This window comes from Schistocerca cancellata, chromosome 5 (assembly GCF_023864275.1).
Source record: "Schistocerca cancellata isolate TAMUIC-IGC-003103 chromosome 5, iqSchCanc2.1, whole genome shotgun sequence".
NCBI classification, from domain to species: Eukaryota; Metazoa; Arthropoda; class Insecta; order Orthoptera; family Acrididae; genus Schistocerca; species Schistocerca cancellata.
In genome coordinates, this window is record NC_064630.1 from 39,052,286 (window position 1) to 39,075,276 (window position 22,991).

General features: G+C 37.5%; 1 protein-coding gene across 2 annotated transcripts in view; it reads left to right on the forward strand.

The window, feature by feature from the left end:
* Positions 1-9,743, forward strand: part of LOC126187459 (titin) — a 947,541-nt gene extending 937,798 nt beyond the window's left edge. For both annotated transcript variants that reach the window (XM_049928552.1, XM_049928553.1), the window contains 2 exons: positions 7,036-7,216; positions 8,985-9,743. In XM_049928552.1, coding sequence (XP_049784509.1) covers positions 7,036-7,216; positions 8,985-9,088 — 285 coding nt within the window. In that variant the 3' untranslated portion in view covers positions 9,089-9,743. The remainder of the gene's footprint in view (positions 1-7,035; positions 7,217-8,984) is intronic.
* Positions 9,744-22,991: the final 13,248 nt, after the last annotated feature.

A 22,991-nucleotide genomic window follows, 5' to 3' on the forward strand; every position in this document is an offset into this window, starting at 1 on the left:
ATTGCCTTATACACAAATGTTTAACTGCAACACTCAGCAGGGCTTTCATTGTCTCAAATCTTGCAACAAGGTTGAATGTATCAATCTATGCCAATACGTTGGCTTTGGCTATAGCCTTTTGCCACCAGTCGAGCTTTATGTTGAACGACTTTGTTATTTACATTTAATTTTTTAGCAAGACCCATCAGTTTTCAATTACCTCGTTCATTTTAGTTCTATAAACTAGTTCCCATGCTATATTTTTTCCCATATCATTCATTTCTTCCTTCTTTGCTTTCTTCCATTCCTCAGAATTTTCTAACTGCACTGCTTCATTATAATTTCTTGGTGTCTGCAAAGAAGGATGATTCTTGGTTGATGGGCTGAATCTTCACAGTAACATGATGATTTCCTCAAATTTCGGCTTTCACATAAATTGTGGCTTCTGTTGTCTTCATTTCTTGTTTCCAGGTTGTTCTCAACTTGTCCTTCGGTGTCATACAAATGGTTGCTGACCCTTTTGTCACTTACAGTCCCATACGCTGTCCTCTTCAAATTAACCATTTTCATGTTCGTTTTCCGTAATATTTTCATTTTCATCTACATGTGATATATCAGCAATGTTTTTATCCTCTTGAATAAAAAGTTTCTGTAATTGTTTGCAATTTATTTCAATATCTCTGCATGCATAAAAACAACTTTTTTTCCAGGAAAATAAACATGAAATCCCTAGTCATCATAACCAATCACATATTCTTTTGAAGATTTAGCATCTAACTTCTTCCCTTTTTGTGTGGGAATCCAAGCATAGCATTCTGTTCCAAATATCACAAAATATCAAAACTACCTTCTTTCTTCAAAAATATTTCAAAAGGAGCTTTACTTTTTATTTTCGTGGGACCTGATTGAGTCAAAATGTAAGTTGTGCAACCAGAGCAGTCTCACACCATAGTCTTTTGGTAGGTATTCAGCAGAGCAGAGCTAAGAATCTGCCATCTCACAAAAATATTTTATTTTCCTGTTCAAAAACTTCATTCTGCTGAGGAATATATGGTGCAGTAATTGAATGTTTCAGTCAAACTGAGTCAGCAAACGCAATTACATCTTTATTATGGAACTCCTTGGCCCCATCTGTACATAATTCTCTCACAGTAATATGAGCCTGAGTTTTTTTCATTTTAATGAACTCTTGAATAAATAATTTATGTAATTGTTTGCAATTTATTTTAACATCTCTGCATAAATAAAAACATCTTTGTTCAGGAAAATAAACATAAAATCCATAGTCATCATAACCAACCACATATTCTTTTGAAGATTTAGCATCTAACTTCTTCTGTTTTTTTTGTGTAGGAATCCAAGCATAGCTGAATGAACATCATAAATTTTATGCAGCTGATTCCAAATCTCTTTAGCAGTCTTGCATTACTCAACATGAAGTGAAGGCTTGATGTCAAGTGACATAATCAGGCATTTCCTTGCTTTTGCAGTAGCCTTATTCCATTTAGCAAGATCTACTTTGTAATTTGCCCATTTTCTTCTGGCTTAATCAGCTCGCCATTTATGATGTCAAAGGTTTTGTCACACTGTAAAATAGTTCTCGTTATGATTCTCCAAGTCCTCCAATTTTATTTGGCACTTGAGTTTTTCAATTGCTGCATTTTGCCAGCTGTTGCCTTGTCTTTTGAACTTCTATAACACCCAGTTATTTTCATAATCGGCCACAACTATCACACTTCATGTAAACTTTAGCAACTGCGCACATCTGCTACCATGCTGACAAAACATCAAATGCCATTTTCGAAATGAAACTTTGATTTAAAAACCACAAAGTATGGCAGTACCCTCAGTGAATAACCAGCATCACTCAATATGCCACCTGAACCCAGAGAAATAATGATATGTGATAGACAACTTTCAAACAACAACAACAACAACAACAACAACAACACAGAAAACATTGATACTTTCACAGTCAGTAACTTTAACTATATGATTATTATAAGCATTACATTTGTGCAGGACGTAACTTGTCTTACACAAGGTCAGGCACAAACAACCTACTTCATCTGTGGTAACACACAGCCTGTAAGGCCACCATTTACATTTAAAATTGCATTAACACCTGTGACTTTATGATCCTACTATATTAACAAGCATAAAGAATATAAATTTACATGAAAGAAAGTAAGATACTCACAGTCTCCATTTTTATGATGAGACCTTCACAAAGGTGAATGTCTTTTGTGCATTAAGTATAGTACTGGGTTCATGAACTTGTCTAAGGAGGCATTTAAAACTTTACTGATAGTATTATCTAAACATTAAATCCTTTACTTTTTGAAGTGGTAGTGGTTTCCTTTACTTCATTCCCAGTTATGAGAGAACATCTATCTTTCCAAAAAGATTAATGCAATGATGTTTCAGAATTCCTGTTTTGTCTTTTCTGAAGAGAGATTACAGCCTTATTTTCCCAGCAACATTTAGAGAGAGGTCATTTAAAATTTTAGAATAATTTTTCAGTTACTTATGTACACACATCAAAGAAAGTTTTGCATCACCTCAGTTCCGAGAGTTCCGGAACTTGTACAGAAATTGGAATAGAGATCAACATAAACATCATTTCCACCCATTTTATTGCTCATGAGAACCACACATTGCATGTGGTACAACCATACAGCGAGACCTTCAGAGGTGGTGGTCCAGATTTATGTACACACCGGTACCTCTAATACTCAATAGCACGTCCTCTTGCACTGATGCAGGCCTGTATTCGTTGTGACATACTATCCACAAATTCATCAAGGCACTGTTGGTCCAGATTGTCCCACACTCAATGGCGATTCGACGCAGATCCCTCAGAGTGGTTGGTGGGTCACGTTGTCCATAAACAGCCCTTTTCAATCTGTCCCAGCCATGTTCATGTTCATGTCTGGAGAACATGCTGGCCAGTGTAGGTGAATGATGTCATTATCCTGAAGAAAGTCATTCACAAAATGTGCATGATGGGGGTGCAAATTGTCGTCCATGAAGACGAATGCCTCGCCAATATGCTGCCGATATGGTTGCACTCTCGGTCGGAGGATGGCATTCCCATATCGTACAGCTGTTATAGTGCCTTCCATGACCACCAGCAGCGTAGGTCGGCCACGCATAATGCCACCCCAAAACAGCAGGAAACCTGCACCTTGCTGCTCTTGCTGGACAGTGTGTCTAAGGCGTTCTGCCTGACCGGGTTGTCTCCAAACATGTCTCTGATGATTGGTTGAAGGCATATGCGGCACTTACCGGTGAAGAGAACATGATACCAATCCTGAGCAGTCCATTAAGCATGTTGTTGGGCCCATCTGTACCGCTCTGCATGGTGTTGTGCTGGCAGAGATGGAGCTTGCCATGGACATCGGGAGTGAAGTTGTGCATCAAGCAGCCTATTGCACACAGTTTGAGACATAACGTGATGTCCTGTGGTTGCACAAAAAGCATTATTCAACATGGTGGCGTGGCTGTCAGGGTTCCTCAGAGCCATAATCTGTAGGTAGCAGTCATCCACTGCAGTAGTAGCCCTTGGGCGGCCTGAGCGAAGCATGTTATCGACAGTTCTTGTCTCTCTGTATCTCCTCCGTGTCCAAACAACATCGCTTTGGTTCACTCCAAGACACCTGGACATTTCCCTTGTTGAGAGCCCTTCCTGGCACAAAGTAACAATGCAGATGCAATCGAACAGCGGTATTGACTGTCTAGGCATGGTTGAACTACAGACAACACGAGCCATGTACCTCCTTTCTGGTGGAATGACTGGAACTGATCAGCTACCAGACCACCTCCGTCTAGTAGGCACTGCTCATGCATGGTTGTTTACATCTTTATGCGGGTTTAGTGACATCTCTGAACAGTCAAAGGGATTGTGCCTGTGATACAATATCCACAGACAATGTCTGTCTTCAGGAGTTCTGGGAACCGGGCTGATGCAAAACTTTTTTTGATGTGTTTATTTCTTATGCTCAAAACAAGTCTTTGCTTCTTTCAGTACTGTTGATATTCATCTCATTCTCTACTATATGCCAGACTTGTTTGATTTCATTAAAAGATTTGTTGAATTTGGTGCTAAATATATGCTTTTGGGGCTATTAATAATTTTACTTAATATTTTACAGTGCTTTTGTATTGATTTATGGGCAGGGTTGCCTCATTTTTTTTAGATATACTCTTCTCACCTTTGCAAGAAATCTATATCACCTTAGTAATACTTGGTATTTTTAATAAATGAAAATCAATAGTTTGCTTTTGTTCTACAATGTTGTTCTACCAAGAACTGACGGAAGGTTCTGTTAACTTGGTATTTTTGTTGTACTTGACTCTTTGGGTACATTTCTATATGTGTATCTTGAAAACATGAGACCTGATTCATTTTCAGATGTATTGATCTATTACTTGCCAGTAGGTTTAAGTTTTATGTGACAAATGTTCATGTTGGTCATGGTTGGTATCAGCCCATATTAATCAGAGATACCTGGCCGATCTGTGGTAACAGTAATGCTTTGTACTTTGCCTTGTCAGTTAAAGATGACAGGTGGAGACATCCCAGTCCGTAGCTACTACAGAAATGAAAGGGGATGTCAAAAAATACCCACAAATAATGGAGAGGAACTTCAGAATGTATCGCAATGGAAAGTTTTCACAGACAAAATGAAAAAGCCACTGAAATATGGGTGAAATTCATATTGGTTAATATTCTTCTGTCAGTGATGTTAAACAAAATCTATATCAATAGCTCTTGTGAAACAATGTGTTTTAATGTACTGAGGAATATGCATACTGAACTATGGCTTCTATTAGAACTCATTAATTTAAAAAGAAATTCGGAATGCAACGAAGACTCGGCAAGGAGATTCCATGTCACCAGAACTATTGTTAGAGGGAGTCCTCATATCTTGAAACAAAAAAAGGAATATTTGTTAACAAAAAATTTCAGAACCAATTTAATTTTGCTGATGACATTGTACTGTTTATTTCTAAGAATGGTAACCCTCAACATTTAGTGTAAGCTCATAACGGAGCAAGCTTGGAAGTAAGTCCCAAAATCAGTCTCAATAATACGATACAATACACAGTGAACAACTGCAAATGAAACTAGTACAGATTAACTACGATTTAATAGAACCAGTTGATGAGGTTTTATATTTAGGGCTGCTGAAGAAAACAACTGGATTGACAATAAATGCAACAAACCTACGTGTAAAATGACTTGCAGTGTGTTTGGTTAAAATAGACAGTTGTCTAAATGGAACTGTCAAACAAGAGAAAGTTTCCAAACAGTGTGTATTAGCAGTTTTGTATTATGTTAATGATTCATGGATATTTAATACAAAAACTGATCAGACACAGAAGGCTACTCAGTAAGCAGTGAAGAGATGCGTGATGTGAATTTCTAGGCCATACAGTGAGGCGAGTGACTGGTAGTTGGCCCATGGAAGTTCTTTCTTGACATTCAAGAAATAAGGAAAGGTCAAGGCAATGACTTAATGAAAGGTGGGTAGATGACATATGTAAGAAACATATAGGTGTAACCTGGAATTGTGTTGCTCAAGATCAAATGCATGACAAGTCCGTATGAGTAATTTATCCATTAGTGGATGTCCAATGGCTGGTGGCTCTCTCTCTCTCTCTCTCTCTCTCTCTATCCCTCCCTCCTACGTACAGTCTCTCTCTCTCTCTCTCTCTCTCTCTCTCTCTCTCTCTCTCTCTCTCTCCCCCTCCCTCCCTCCTACGTACTGAGACTGCAGAGTTAATTGTTTTCAATCATATTGAGTAGCTCTACCATGTAATTATCTTGTTTCTAACAAGATAATACTTGTGGTATTATTGTTGCTCAAGATCTCAGTTTAACATTGCTAGAAAATATCTGCACTTTATATTGAAGCTGACCCGGGGTGAAGGGCCACATCTGTGCAGGGCTGGGTTGTGGCAGTGGGTCGCTGCAAGGGTGCAGGCCGATGGCAGCTGAGGCTGACAACATCAAAAGTCAAACATTTTATTAAAACATGTGCTAGTACACTGGTGGCATTGTGGTGCAGTCACCACACACCTTTCAGCAGGTGATGCGGATGGCACAAGATGCGTGCAGTGGCTGCCTGTTGCTCAGAAGGCTTTGACATCTGTGCCCGCATTGCTGACACCAGAAGTTCGCCCAGCATTTTACCCCAATTAGGTGTGGTGCAGCTGCTCGTGGGTGGTGCCATAGACTGCTGGAATACTTGCAGGGGATGACAGCTCTTGGTAACAGGTCTCAAACTTGCGAGTGACAGCACACGATGCCAGGGCGCCTGTATCAGTATAGAGGGGTGAGCGGGTGTACCGCTCCAGTCTCTATCTGGTGCCCTCCAGGGCAGGAGTCCAGCTGCTGCTGGAGAATGCCTGAAGGCTGAACTCATCATGACTGAATGGTATGCCATATTGTTCCAGTGCCTCCCATAGCGCTTTTGTCGTAGAAGGTGTTGCCGGACAGCTGATACTTCTGCTGATATTGATGGGTATTTATTAGGGATTAGGAGCTCACTTGTTGTGCCAGTGCACTGCTTCCAGCAATGTTTGGAACAATAAATCTGTCCTCCAGTAATGTAGAAACTGCTTGACCTGTCCTGCAAGAGCCCTGTCTTACCACTGCATTGGCAGGGTTTCGGTGCGTGGCGTGGCCCACCTCATAATGCATAAACAGCCCTGTTGCTGCAACCAGCATTCCAACACCTTAGCGCCCGCAGGCTCCTTATGTCTCCTTCAGCTGCTGCGACTGAGCTGCTAGTTTCTGCAGTAATGCCCAAGAAAAGGTGGCAATGCTAAAGTATGACAAGAAACTCCACAGTGGGAAACTCAAAATTTTGTGCCTTACAAGAGCTTCAGACAATAAAAATTAAGAAATTTGACCTTTATTTGGATGTTAGATAATGATATCAATTGACAGTATGGATTTTTTTGTCACTAACAATATTACTTTGAGTTATTTAATATAAATATAAAAATGTTTTGTAATGATAGATATTTTGTTATTTTTGTGAACAGCCACTGCGAGATATAGCTGTTGTAAGTGGACAGACAGCCCGTTTTGAATGTATTGTCCAAGCTGAGCCAGCACCTAATATCCTCTGGTCTAAGAATGGGAGGATAATTGAAAATTCTGAAGATTACCAACTCCATTACAGAAATGGTGTATGCCGTCTAACAATCCCACATGCATTCCCAGGTAACTCCAACCAAATTTACTATTAGGTGATATGTATATTGGCTATAAATTTAATATACATGACATTTTTGAACTTTTGTCTTAAATGTTATGAGGCTAGTTAGTTATTCACATGTTCCATTCTTGCTGTGTTGTGGAACAAGTCATTTTTACAATCGTAGTACAGTTCCGCAATGAAAAATATGACAACATGCTGATATTTTAAGTAATTGCCATAAGCTACTTCTTTTTATATCCAACTATTCTCTCTCTCTCTCTCTCTCTCTCTCTCTCTCTCTCTCTCTCTCTAACACACACACACACACACACACACACACATACTTTATTATAATACCTTCAGAAATTCTCCTGTGGAATAGAAAATTTGCTAAGCACCCATAGTTTCAGTTTGTACTTTAAGTTAATTTTATCATCTATTAAATTTCTTTCTTCATTGAGTATGTGAGCAAAAATTTTTACGGCTGACATTGCTACTACTTCTGTGCCACACAAAGGTAGAGTGATTGATAGTGTATATCAGTTCTCCATCCAGTATTATGTTTGTGAATGATATTGCTATTTTTGAGTAGGAACTGGTTGTTAACAACAAATTTCTTATGGGAGAAACTGTACTGTCAGGCTGTTGTCAGTTATGTCCAACTGCTTACGGAGCTGTTTGTAGCACATTCTAAAGTGGACAACGCATATTATCATTATTATTATACACTTCTGTACAATGATGATTTACTTCAAAATATGACAGCATAAGACATTAGTGAATGAAAATATGAAAAGGAGATCATATTTTTGACTTTTCCATCTCCAAAATATGATATTATTCATGACACAAAAGTTGCAGAGTTTAGCCATTCAAAGAGATCTGTAATATGAGACTTCCAGTTGAGGTTCTTGTCAGTATAATCAAATAATTTAAAATATTTTGATTCATTTATTGATTTACCCTCATGCATTATTTCTAATGGTGTGGAGGGGCCTTATGCATATTGAATGTACTGTATGTTATCTAAGTTCAGTGGCAGATCACTTGCAGAGAAGCGGTTACTAATTTTCAATAAAATATTATTTAAATTTTCCAGTATTGGAGTTCCTCCATTAGGAGTGATTATAATACTTGCAGTATCAACAAAGAAAACAATTACTGCTTCTTGGACATCAGATAGCAGACCATTTATGTATAACAAGAATAAGAGCAGATCCAGTATTGATGCCTGTGGTACAGCTTTTAGTGATGATACCTCATTCTGAAGTTCGGTTTCATTGTGTACATTCCTTGGGTTTCTTAATGTAACACTCTGTATCTTTCAGTTAGGTAGGATTAAAACCAGTTCCCTGCAAGGCATCTGATACCATAATAACTGAGCTTCTCTAGGAGAACACTACAAACTCCACAATCAACACTTTTTTATAAGTCACACGAAATACCAGTTGGCAGTATTGATGAATTTGAAAACAGTATGTTCCATGAAGACACACTTTCGAAATCCAAATTGACACTGGCTAAGTATTCCATAAAAAAAAAAGAGAGTGTTTTATGATTCTTGTATATATAATATTTTCAAGTATTTTCAAGAAGGAGGTAAGTAGTGATTGTGCGTGGAAATGGCACACCAGTTTATTCCCATTAAATAATTGTACTGTGTATCAGTGTTTTTGGTTACTTACTACTTCATCAGCTCTTACAAAATGTTATCTGTGTGGATAATGCCATAAAATAGTAATGTTCTTAATACTGCATCTTATCATTTCATCTTCACATTTCCACTTGCAGAGGATGCTGGGAGTTACTCATGCACTGCCACTAATATGCTTGGATCATCTTGCACAACAGCAACTCTTCAGGTACCAGGTGAGAAACGAGGAATTCGCAAGTAAATCTGCTGCAATGGGTGATGGTATTGGGCAAGCTTATTTCTATTATTTCCAAGTAAAGTTAAATAGTTTTTCTCTTTTGCCAAACTGCTATAGTACACAATGTTACAAGGACAACTAAAAAGTTTCTGATGATGTTTTGGCCATATGTACAAAGTTGAGCAATGGAAAAAAACTGATTTTGTTTGTAGTCGTGATAATTAGGCATTTATCTTCCTTCAGTGAAATTATTATATCCAAAAGATGTCATTTTATACTAGTAACTCTTACTTGCTTCTTTAATTCTTGCCAAAATGATGCTGCATTTGTCATGTATGTTTGTGATCTGAGCTTCCTTTAAATGCATTTTTGATGTGGTGGCAAGTTCTGGGTAATGGGTGCATGTTGATTTATAGTGTTGCACGAGGTGATGGTACTGCTGCTGAGCTTTGTTGCTGTGCTACATTGTGTGGCAGGTTACATTTAATATATTAGTTCTTCTTTGTAAATGAAATAATTTATAAATAATGAATGAAAATGGTAACTGTTGTTGAAATACTTGTATGGTGCTTGACTTATGTAATTTGAACTTCTCTTTTTACTTTTCTGCTATGTAGTGTTTGAATTTCTGCACCTTTCTGTGTAGAAAATTCATGTTGTAAATAAAATTTTCAAGAAATTCAAATGTTTTAGTGGATTTTAAATCCATCCTTTCATCTTCCTCACTGTTCTTTTTCACTCAAAGTAATATTGACATAGCTGTGCGTCTCATATTATATAAATTTAATTTTTCAAATGGTAAGTGTTTTTAATGTCATGCAATGAACTTCATTGAGCTTGGAGGCTACATAGTAAGAGAAAGAAAGAAAAAATTGTGATATTGTTTCCAGAAATATCGATTTTCCTACATTTTAATTAATATTAATGCCTGGAGTGCAGATATAATTGTAAACATAATTAGTTCTGAAGTCTTCTGGTAATGTTCTGATAACTAGACTCAACACTTAAGAGATGCTATTGAGTGGTGGAAGTGCATATAAACAAGAAATTGAAGAACATAATATAGGTTGACTCTTACATAGACGATGACAGCAACCAGCTACTTTTGTAAAATGCTATTTATTTATTTAAATTGCACCATTACTGATTTTGAACCGACACGTTCATCTTCAGACAGCTATTTCACATTAAAATACATTTTACATTAGCTTTTGCCTTTTGTTTTCACAAATGATGAAATTTCCTTGGGGTGGTGGTGCAGATGAAACATCCACACCATTACGTTCCACTGCAGACTGCACGTGATCTTGCAGCAGCGAAAACTGTATGATGCACTTTTTTTTATGTATATGTATGCACATAATCTAGAGGACCACTCACAAACTAAGAAGTTTCACCACATGGAGGTAAATATACAAAGATCTTTGTATACATATCTCCATGTGTTGAACCTGTCAATTTGAAACCAATAGTGGTACTATTTATATAAATAAATAGCATTGTAAAAAGTGGCTGATTGCTGTCATCTTCTCTGTGAGAGTCAACCTATATTTTGTACACAGCCACGGCTCAGAATGTCAGTTTCCAACAAAATAGCATGAAGAACGGAGCTCAGCTTTTGAACTAGTTTTCCATACAGGAACACAAATGATTGAGGTAACACACATAAAATCCACAAGTCACTTTATCTTTAAAAGAATGGAAATGCTGGTGGAGAGGAGAGGGGAGGGGCATTGATGAAGGGATGAAAGTCAAATCAGTTTGGATTCTTGATCAAATGAGATGAAAGCTGCAGGAAAAATTTGCAGTAACAGTAGACCATCTATGACTATCACATCCTTGATCCAGGTTTCCAATGAACAACTCTCATCTGTGTATCTTTACTTTGTTCTTCTTTGTTGTCTTCAGTCAAAAATATTTATGAAGTCCTAAAGAAAAAATTAAGACTTTTTGTGCATGCCAACCATTCTGAGCTCGATTCTGTCCCAGAAATTGATAAGTAATTACTTACAGGATCTTCCACTCTGCATGCTTACAGGATCTTCCACTCTGCAATAGTATATATACTTCAAAAAATGTGTCCTTTCTCTAAAGAATGTTAGTCGAACAAGGTATACAAGAGAGCTTCTGTACAGTTTGGAATAGAAGAGAGGTAATGGTAGATACAAAGAGTCAGGCTCTGTGTGTGTCTAATCAGTTGCCAATTGAGTTACCTAATTGATAAGTGTGTTACCTACAAAATGCATTAGGAAGGGTTTAACCCTAGGCTACTAAATTGTTTTATATGTCAGGAAGTTTCGTGTTAAATATTATTCGTCAATGCACATAATTTTAATGAACTTTTTTTAGATTTACTTCTGTATGTAGAAACATGAAGAAAGGTAGGAAGATATTTCTGTTTAGCAAGTGCAACAAAAAACAAATTTCATAGAATGTTAGTGGTCAACAAGAAACATTCTTGTCCAGGTCTGAAAATATTGAGTATAAATGGAAGAAGTTCTAGAATATTGTGTAATACACCTAAGATAGATATGTGCAAATCAATGTAGTGAGGGATGGGTAAAGTGTGATTTGGTTCAAAGCCATGTTAGAAAGTTGCTCCAGAAGTAAAGACAACTTCACTGTAAATTTGAATGTCACAAAAGTGTCACTGACAGGCAAAAACTGAATGAAGCCAAAATTAGCGTAAGGAGAGCCATACATGAAGTGTTCATCGAATAAAAAAGTAAAATACCGTCTACCAATTTGACAGAAAGCGCTAAAAACTTTTAATCTTCTGTTAAATTGGTAAATGGATCAAAGCTACATGTCCACACACTTTGTGACCATAATGACGCAGAGACAGAGGATGAAAAAGAGAAGAATGAAATACTAAAATGCCTTTTTTGCAAAACTGTGTCACCGAGGAGGATGATACTGCAGTTCCTCTTTTAAATCAACACATGAACATCAAAATTACAGAAATCAGAATAAGTGACCATGGAGTGGAAAACGTGCTGAAATTGCTCTACAGAGAAAAGACCATTGGGTCTAATGAGATACCAGTATGATTCTACCAGTTGGTTGTAATTAAAGTGCAGCTACTCATGGAGGTCCATTGTGGGTTGTAATTATCATATGGCAGTGAAACTCGGTTGAGATGGTAATGCGTTAATGTGGAACCGATTTACACTAAAAAAATAAGTAGTTCCAGTTGTGGCTACCAGGTGCAAATATGGCACTGTGCACAGTTTGTATGAAGTTATGACATCCACACTGTTACCTGACAAGCCATGACTTTAGTTAACAGTATGACTATCAAGAAGAGAGACTGTGCCCAATCAGTGAAATTGTTTAATGTGAACGGCAGCAATTACAGTGGTGAAAAATCTGCTTATTTCAAACTTCCACAAATGTGTTATCTCCAGAGGTTTTCCAGAGGCATGGCCTGCAAGATGATCTGATATGAATCTATGTGACTTCTGGCTCGGGGGATACCTGAAAGAACACATTTACAAGGGCATGTTCATTCTCTACCTGATCTAAAGGCCACTATACAGGACCACGTTGCTCTGATTCCACTGGAACTGCTGTGAGCAATTGTTGATCACCTTGTTTTACGGATGCGTCATCTTGTCGAAGTCTTCAGCGCTCACACTGAACAAATTGGTAAGCAACAGTTGATAATAAAATCAAAATTATGTATTTCTCACTTGTTTGACCTTTTCTGCCCACATCCTGTTCCTAACCCATTACATATGGAAACATTTCTGTACATCTTTCTTGCATTCACAGCACCATATTTTCACCTGGTGGCCAAAATTTGAACTAATTTCTTCTTACCTAAATCAGTTCCACATTAACACATTAGAATTTCTACCTAGTTTTGCTGCCATATGATAATTACAGACCACACTGACCTCCACAAGTAGCTGTACTTTCATTATAAGCACCCGATTCATAGAGTATTTAAAGAACTAGCCTCTCATCTAGCAGCAGTGTGCTGTACATTGCTGGAGAAGCAAAGCACTCCTAGTGATTGGAAAAAGGTGCAAGTCATTCTCAATGTCAGTAAGGGTTGTCAAACACACAGCCAAAATTATAGGCCCACATCTCTGATGTTGTTTGTTGCAGAATTTGGGAACATTTTATGCTCATATATTATGACATTTCTGGAAACTAAAAATCTCCTCTCAAGGTACAACATAGGTTCCAAAAATAACAATAATGTGTAACCGAGCTCATTTCATTTGTCCATGAGACCGAGAAAGCAGTAGATAATGGTGCCGAGGGTTGATGCTGTTGTGGCAAATTAAATATGTCAAAGACTTTGACAAATGAACAATAGTGAAATAATGATTGTCTGTATTGTGTGGTATACCTGTGATTATTTTTATCTTCTTTGGGAGTTTGTACTAGTGCTTGTTGCTTGAGTGTGGCTCTCTGTTCTTGATATATGAAAATAAAGTGATATAAAAAGCATGTTCAAGCATTATCACCTTACCCCAAACTTTGTTCCTTGACTTCCAGAAAGCATTTTACATAGTTCCATCTAGCCACCTTATGAAGAAAATCTGAGCATAAAAAATCAAACAATGAAAAATCTGGGATGGGATGCAATGTAACAATATTATGAAAAGACTTGTTGCTACTCACCATATGGCAGAGAAGTTGAGTCACAGATAGGTACAACAAAAAGATCCTTTTTTTGTGCCTATCTGCAACTCAGCATCTCCGCTATATGGTGAGTAGCAACCATCCTTTTCATAATACTGAGCATAAAAAAATGAGACTAGTTGTATGGTGGGACTGAAGAGTTCGTAGCACAGAAAACAGCATGTTACTCTTCAGGTGTAACAGTAACTTAAGGCGTATTTGAAGATAGCTTTATAGCAGCATTACTTGTCACAACATACATAAATGACCTAGCAGATTACGCTGTTGTATACAGAGAAGTCACAATGCGAAAAAATTGTTGCAAACTGCAGAAACACTCACATAAAATCTGCAAGTGTTGCAGGGTTGGCTGTTGATCCTGAACATAAAAAAAACATAATGTGTTGCACTTAATTAGATGGAAAGACCCATTATTGTATGATAAACATTTGCAGAGTAAGAAGCAGGAATATCCATTAAACATTAAGGGAATTTGCATACAGAGTGATTTAAAGTCGAATGACCACATACAATTAACACAGGTAATGTGGATGCCAGACAGATTCATTGGAAGAATCTTCAAGAAATGTAGTCTACCTACAAAGGGGGTAGCTTACAAAACCCTCATTGCTTGTCAGACTCAAATTCCTACCAGAGAGAGTTGAAAAAGGAAATAGTGAAGATCCAAAAAAGAGCAATGTTTACATTTCATTACAGATTCATTTTGTAAATGCAAGAGCATCACAGAGATGCTCAGCAAAACCAGAGGTAGAAGCACTCTGCATCATGGTGTTGTTTGCTGGTAAAATTCTTGGAGAGTGTGTTTCTAGAAGAAACAACAGATGCATTGCTTCTTCCTGCATTTGTCACTCTGAAAGACGATAGGGGTAAAATTAGAGATATTCAAGCCTACATGGGAGCCTACCAAAATTGTTCCTCTTGGATAGCATTTGCAGCTGGAATGGGAAAGGGAGAGAAGTCATAGTGGGACATAGAGTACTCTTCACCACATGTCATAAGTTGGCTTGTGGAATATCTCAGTTCTAAGTAATGTTAGAGAAGCATTATTTCAGGCACACAATGTCTGCTGTGTTCTAACAGTAACCAGGCCTCAGCTAATGACACTTCTTATTTAGAACATAAATGTGAGATTTTAATTTGGTATAGCAGTTTACTGGGTGATTCATTTTATGATACATTTGAGTGATTATAAGAAAAAGAACAGAAAAGTAAAAATACTAAAAACATGAGATGAATTGCAAAATACAAAATCTTAAACTTATACTATTACAAATGCTCCATGTGTCCATCAACAGGAGCATGAACAACATCTAGATGATAGCTAAATTCATCATAAACTTTGCACGCCGTATTTGCTTTTACAGAAGTTATGGCAGCTGGTATTCTGTTCTCCACTTCTTCTATGTCACAAGGTAAAGGGGACATGAACACACTTTCCTTCACGTACTTCCACAAGAAAAAATTGCATAGAGTCATGTCTGGTTATCTTGGAGGCCAAGAATGCAGGGCAGTATCTCAGGGTCCCGTGTGTTCTAACCAGCATTGAGCTATCTTCAGATGTTGCAGGATTGCCTTATTCCACAACTTCAGGAGGACACTGTTGACTTCATTTTCCAACAGAATGGAGCTTCAGCAAACCGGTGCAACAACATATGTCAGTTTCAATGGTGGTATGGTGCATGGGAACCTGAGACACTGCCCTGCATTCTTGACCTCCAAATTCGCTAGACATGACCCCATGCAATTTTGCTTATGAGTGTATGTGAAGGAAAGTGTATTCATCTACGCAATACCTCTTGACATAGAAGGAATGAAGAACAGGATAGCAAATGGCCATAACTTCTGTAAAAGCAGATACACTGTGTAAAGTTTATGACAGATTAGCTACTGTCTAGATGTTGTTCACACTGCTGCTGGTGGACACACAGAGCATTTGTAATAGTATAGCCAAAACTTTTAAGATTTTGTGAGTATTTTGAAATTCATCCCATGTTTGTAGTATGTTTTTATCAATAAATATGGAGTTTTGAAATCAGTTAATTCTTTTTTAAATACCCTGTACATCTATGTGACATTTTCATAGAATGTCATCATGAGAATATTTTTCTAAAGAGTAACATGCTTTTTCAAAAGCACAACAGAAAATGCCACCATTTTTGTGCTAAGCCAGTGTGATACTTATTTACCTCCTCAGTTTCTTTGAGTTGTTGACTGCAAATTGTCTCTTGTATGAAGAAATAGTGGTCACTGAGGATGAAGTCAGTACCATAAGGTAAATCATTACATTCCTCATTGGAATTTTTGTAGGTATATTGATTGTGAAAATACACATTACAATATTAAAGGAAAATTCCTTATCTTAAAATTTGCTGTCAGGATATTTAAATAGCACATCACAGTTTTGAAAGTGCTTAATGATGTAACTACAGTTTGGTTTCAGGTTCCATGAAGTCTGCAAAAAAGCATGATATTTGTTTTCTTAAGATAATTGGATGGTATGTCATTTTAACTCATTGTCACATCAGAATAATACGATATTATAGTTGGTCATACAAACAAAATATTTTTCTCATAACTAAAGCACTTCAAAACCCATGTTCAGCTGTTAACCTTTGATCTTTTTCTGTTTTTGATGAGTCAGGTACCATAAATAAATGAAGTCTATAATAGTTAAATGTAATAATTCTAATTTTGATTACTGATGTCTTTGTATCTTCAGTACATTGTATGGGAAGTTCACTAACTGTGAAGCAGCAACTTTCTCCCACTTCCCATTTACATACTCAGCAAGAGATTCACCTTATAAATAGTGCTGCTTCTATTATCTAAATTATGAATTTGTGAGTAGCCATACTAAACATTCACTACCAATGCCTCGTTTGTCACTTGCTCATTGCAGTTGGCCCTTTTTTCAAACAGTTCATGGTTTATTGTAATACTCATCAGTCCTCATCATCAGACAACAACAAAGAAAAGACAGGTAACTGTTTGGAAGTTACTTTACGTTGAAGGTGCATGCGCTATCTAATCAGGCACATAAGTCACATCTTAGGCTATTTTGTTTTCAGGGAAGTTCAGTAACAGGATTTTCATAGCATAATAACTTTTAGGATTTTCATAGTGGAATAACTGCTTTAATGATTCTTGGGCATAATTTCATTTCATCTTCTTCAGGTCTGCATAATTTCCACTTTCCTTTGTGTCATATATTGTCTTGACCTTCTCCTTCCCTTCTGTTTCCTCCCACAAACTTGTCCTTCCAAAATGTCTGTTAGTAAGCACTCCAATTTCAACAAATGTCCCATCCATTTCTTCTTCCTTTCTGTTATAATCTGTAGCTGTCTTCTCCTCTCTCCGACCCTTTCCAACACTCTTTCATTACTCACTCTTTCCATCCAGTTTATCCTCTCCATTCTCTTCCACATGTTGTACACACTGCTCATTATTACTGTGAAACAGATGCTTGTCATCCTTGAGTTCTGATTCACCTGTAGAAAGCTGCCTGGTCATATATTTATAGTATCTAGTTTGAAATATGCAAGAATTTGGAGAAATGGATCAGTTACCACAGGGAATTTGACATCCAGGATCACTAGCCAGAGAAACAAAATGTGAACACCAAGTGGAGTGAGCCAACTACTTGCCTGAAAATATAATGTAGGAAGATAGATAAAAAAATCTACTCGCCAAGGAGTGGCAGGAGAACATACACATATAAAGGTTGAGTGAATTTCCAGGCTGGTGGTTCCTTCTTCTGGCAGAAGGGTGGAAAGAGAAGTAAGAGGGATGAAGAAAAAGGACTGGTGAAATTTTGGAAATGGGGAGAGTTTGGAAAAATTGCTCTTTACCATGATAAACATGGACAGTAGCCCCTTCCTCCGAAGGTTTGCAGTGGTCGAGCGGGTCTTCAGTTGAACCTCCCATAGTCAACCTGCACATCTGAACTGTAGTAGGGTTTTATACAGAATTCATAGATGAAGTCACTAACTTCTGTGCTTCAATAACTTTCCCGATAGTCCTACTTTCCACATGGGCATAAATATTCATACCAAGTTTCCTCGGCTGTATATCACTAACATGTGCTTGGTGTTATAGTGCTCTTGGTCTTTCTCCTGGGCATTCAGGGGTATATGCAAGGCAGCTACCTTACTTCTTCTTTCCTGATGATGAAGTGTTTCATATAGTCACCCCGAGTATTGTCCAGTTGAAACCAGAACATTGTATCCATGGTCATTTCAGCCTCGCAACTGTGGACTTGATGGAAGGGTGTGAAGCTTGTAGTGCCTTGCTTCAGGGGGTTACATTACATTACATTAATACTTGTTCCACAGATCATGAATACAACATTACTACTTCACATCTAGAAATTTGTTTATTGAGTAGAAGGAGTTGTCATTCAGAAATTCTTTTAATGTGTTGCAAATTTTGATTGGCTATCTGTCAGACTTTTAATGCTATTTGGCAAATGACCAAAGACTTTTGTGACAGTATAATTCACCATTTCTGTGCTAAAGTCAGATTTAACCCAGAATAGTGAAGATCATCCTTTCTTCTAGTGGTGTAGCTATGTACTTCACTATTATTTTTGAATTGGGATGGGTTATTAATAACAAATTTCATAACTGAATGTATTTATTGTGAAGGCAATGTGACTAATGTGAGTTCCTTAAATAAATGTCTGCAAGGTGATCTTGAGTGGGTTCCAGCTATTATTCTGATTACACGCTTTTGCACAATGAATACTTTTTCCTTTATTGATGAATTACCCTAAAATATATGAAAGCAGTGAATGAAAATAGGCATAGTAGGCTAATTTACTGATATGTTTATCAACAAAATTTGCAATAACACTAATAGTGTAAGTAGCTGAACCTAACCATTTCACAGATCACCAATGAGTTTCTTCCATTTCAATTTCTCATCAATGCATTCACCCAGAAATTTTTAATATTCTGCAGTAGCAACTGTTCAAAGTCTATATTTATCAATGATTTTATGCCATTTACTGTACAGACTTGTATATAGTGTGTTTTCTCAAAATTTATTGAGCTTCCATTTGCAGATGACCACTTAATGATTTTCTGAAAGATATTGTTTACAATTTCCTCAGCTAATTCTTGTTTGTTGGGTGTGATTAGCATTCTTGTATCATCAGCAAAAAGAACTAGCTTTGCATCTTCATGAATATAGAGTGGCAAGTCATTAATATATATTCAGAACAATAAGGGACCCAAGACCAAAACCTGTGGGACACTATTCTTGAACCTTCCCAGTTAGAGAACTGTACCGACTTTTGCAGAATATCTGTACTATTAATTTCTACCTTCTGCACTCTTCCAGTTAAGTATGAATTAAACCATTTGTGCACTGTCCCACTCATACATCAATACTTAAGTTTATCTAGAAGAATTTCATGACACACACAGTCAAAAGCCTTTGAGAGATCACAAATATCCCAATGGGTAATATTTGATCAGTGGAAGCATATATAGCATTTTCTGTTGAAAAGCCTTTCTGAAAACCAAACTGACATTTTGTTAGTACTTCATTTTTTAAAATATGGCATGCTACTCTTGCGTACATTATTTGCAATTGTTAAATTGTTAATGGAGCACACTATTTTGGAGGACTGTTTTGCATTACTGCATGGAGCTATGTTATATACTGTAACTAGCTGAGCATCATGATCAGTCAGCCCATTCTTAACAGGAAAAGTTTTTATTTGATGAAATTTATCTTGGTCTATAGAAACATTATTTATCAGTGTGCTGCTTTCATGTACCACACAAATAGGAAAATCGATAACTGACGTCAAATTGAAAGAACCAAGTGATACTTCAGGGTCAAACTTTCTATTGGACCCTTTCAAAAAATCTGCATTGAAATCTCCACAAGCAATAATTTGCTTCCCTCTGTCTGACAGATAGCTCAACAAAGAATCCAAATTTTTCAAAAATAGCTGAAATTTTTCCAATGGGGACCTGTACACACCTACAGTTATGGAAGTACCATTATTTAGTTTAAGCTCACATGCACATCCTTCTATATGTTGCATTTTCTAAATTTTTCACACTATGATAAATTTTAAAATATATATGGCAACTCTCTCTCCATAGTGTCTCTACTTATATGCTGAAATCTTGTACCAACCTACATTTCTCTTTTACATATCTGTGATTATATGATGTTCAGACAGGCATAGTACATCTATTCCACCCTCAGTTTATATATCTTGTAAACAAAGCAGAAGTTCATCTACTTTGTTCTTTAATCCTCTGATATTCTGATGCAATATACTAATATTATTTTTCGCTGCACTTCATTGTGACATACTGACATTATTTTCTGCTGTACTTTTATGAGAATCTTGTGATATTTTAACATCCCTGCTACCTGCCTGTCTGAGCTTTGAGGTACTCCCAATAGTTCATTACCACCCCCCCCCCAACCCCCCCCCCTCCCCCCTAAAGATCTTGCTATCGTGCCAGCAAATTTACCCTTTCCTTTCCTATTGAGATGCAGGGCATGCCTTTTGAAGCTCCATCCAACAATAGCATCAATAGGAACCAAACCTATGCCTGACAAAGTACTCACCTGAAGCAGCTGACCTAGCTCCATATTGATCCTCCTGACAGAGCTGTTCATTTGGGTCCAATCATACCGCATGAAAGGAGGAACCAAGCCAAAATTTGTATGGTTTGTTGCAGATGCTATTTTTAGCAGATCACATTCAATATTGTAGCCATATTGTATGCAAGTGTCACGATGGGCAATATTGTATCCCACTCCCTGTGTTTGATATGAGTATACATCAAGAACATATCTGCCAGTGGCTTAGTAAAGCATTTTTGTGACCATTTGCATGCTGATGGTGGGCTGTTGTCATCCCGTGGAAATTATCCCTGACACTAGTTTCAACTAGAAAACTTTCCCACAATCAGAGGTCATCACACAGGATACTCAGTGCATCAAAATAATGTTTTCCACAAAGAACCTTGGAGTTTTCAGAGGTGTGTAGATGTTTTCTACAAGGAACCTTCCAATTACAGAGATGTGGCAGTCAGCATGGCTTTTTTATATGAAGTCTTCACAGGTTGTCAGCCGAGTTGCGTCGTCATCTCGTAGCAACGTTGCGATGGAATGCGTCTCCATCATCTTCGCCTGAAGATGATGGAGATGCATTCCATCGAAACGTTGCTACGAGACGATGACGCTACTTGGCTGACAACCCGTGAAGACTTCATATATGAAATTCGCCAAGAAAGCCTGCACTCACATATGGCATGGCTTTTGTGACAGAATAGTTGGTGAGGTAGTCAGTAGAGACTATTATTATCCATCGATTGCCATTTGTTGACTTCAGCAACCTCCCCAGGAGATCAATTCCAGTTTTGAGGATTGGTGCTGCTGCAAGGGTGTTGGTATCAGATGCCCCTGAGGTAATTGCAAAATGTGCTTCTGTCATTCAGCTGCTGACACTGTGTGAATGATGGCTGATTGGTGAATGATCCCCATTTTTGATACTGTGCTGTGCAATGGGCCACTTGGTTTGTCCAAATTTGAAAGCATCTGGGAACAGACCCAGAATTACTGTCATTCACCGAGGTTCCTCTGTCAGGCCAGATCCTATTGGCAGTTCAATAGTAGTTTCCTCAACTGCATTGTCTGTTATGGTAGTGTAGCATGATTGTTTGTTGATGAAACTAAGCTGCCCTTCCTGGACTGGTTCAGCTGACCCTTTGCTTATCTTCAGTGGACATGAGTTGTGGCTGCTTGTGTCAGTTATTGATCCAAAGTTCTCCTTGACCACTTGCAATGCTTATGATTGTTGCTGGCATGTAGCATGAATTTGAGTAGCTTTTTACAAACTATAAATGCTGCACCATTTAACTGGGCACCTCAGTTGATGAATGGAACTTGTCTCGTTGATGATGGTGGGATAACAATGTCTTCAACAGCAAACAACTGCCCAGAGCAAACATTGTTATGTGTGCTTGTTGAATAGCTTCAATAATCTTGAGCTCTTATTTCCACAGTCTCTGACTGCTTGTGAAGTGTAAGCACTCCCTCAGTAATTGTAACTAAAATGATTGTGTTTGTAAGGCTTCTGATTTAGGAGTGTTATAACAGGATCTCAATCCTGTAGAAAATAAACTGCAACCTAACCGTGTGTGATCAATCTGTAATTATCTACTACAAAATTAATAATAAATTATGGTAAGGTGCTTCTGGAGCTAAAGAGTATGTCCTTTTACATAGTTCATTCAATTTTCAACTGAAGGAACACACATACCCATATCTCACCATTCATATTGATGAAAGTGACAAATTCAAAAATCATTCACTTCAAAAAGCTGTAGACAGTTCAACATTCATGTTTCAATTAAGTACACCTGTCATTACATTATTAAGCACTTTCTACTTTAATTTCATGTATTTCTGTCTCCTGACTCTTTCAGTAGATGTTCACTTGACCCCTTCCACCCCACTGATTTTGTGCAATCACTAGTGACTGCTGTTGTTGACATGACATGACATGACAATGCTCTGCCCACTGGAAAAGGCACATAATGACAGAAAGTTGTAGAAGCTAATGTATGCCACTTAATGCGTGCCACTAGGTAGCTCACTGGTAAAGATATCGATCACAGCATCCTTACATCCCCACTGTTAATTCTTTTGCAAAAAGCAAAATTTGGCAAAAAAATAATAACTCAAACCCCATGCAACTTACAAACACCCCGTCTGCTTCATGATTACAGAGCTCAGCTGGTGTGGCAGTGTATTCTGGAGAACCACTGCTTCATGATTACAGAGCTCAGCAGCCATTTTCTGCAGATATTGCAATCATTTGAAAATTGAAATGTTCAACCAACATCTGTGACTCAGCACTCACTTGTTATTTTACATGTTTCTATAAGACAACACTCGAACTCATTCACACACTGAAAGTTTACAGGAATTTACAATTTTGACTTGGATATATTAATTTACTGATGTCCAAGCATATTTGTGATTGTAGCTATCAAAATGAGATCAGACATGTGTGAAATAGCAAGCAGTTATGGAGCATAATTATCATACAGACAAGTGTATAGAAGGGTGACTACTCGGTAAACTTGGTGAATATGTCATAGTACATAAACCATATGTTAAAAGGTGTGTTTTTTGTGTAGATATTTTCAATTGAGTCTTTTAATAATACAGAAGCATAATTTACATATCTCCTGTCCACATGGTATATTGTGTGGGCTATTTCTGAAGATCGTCA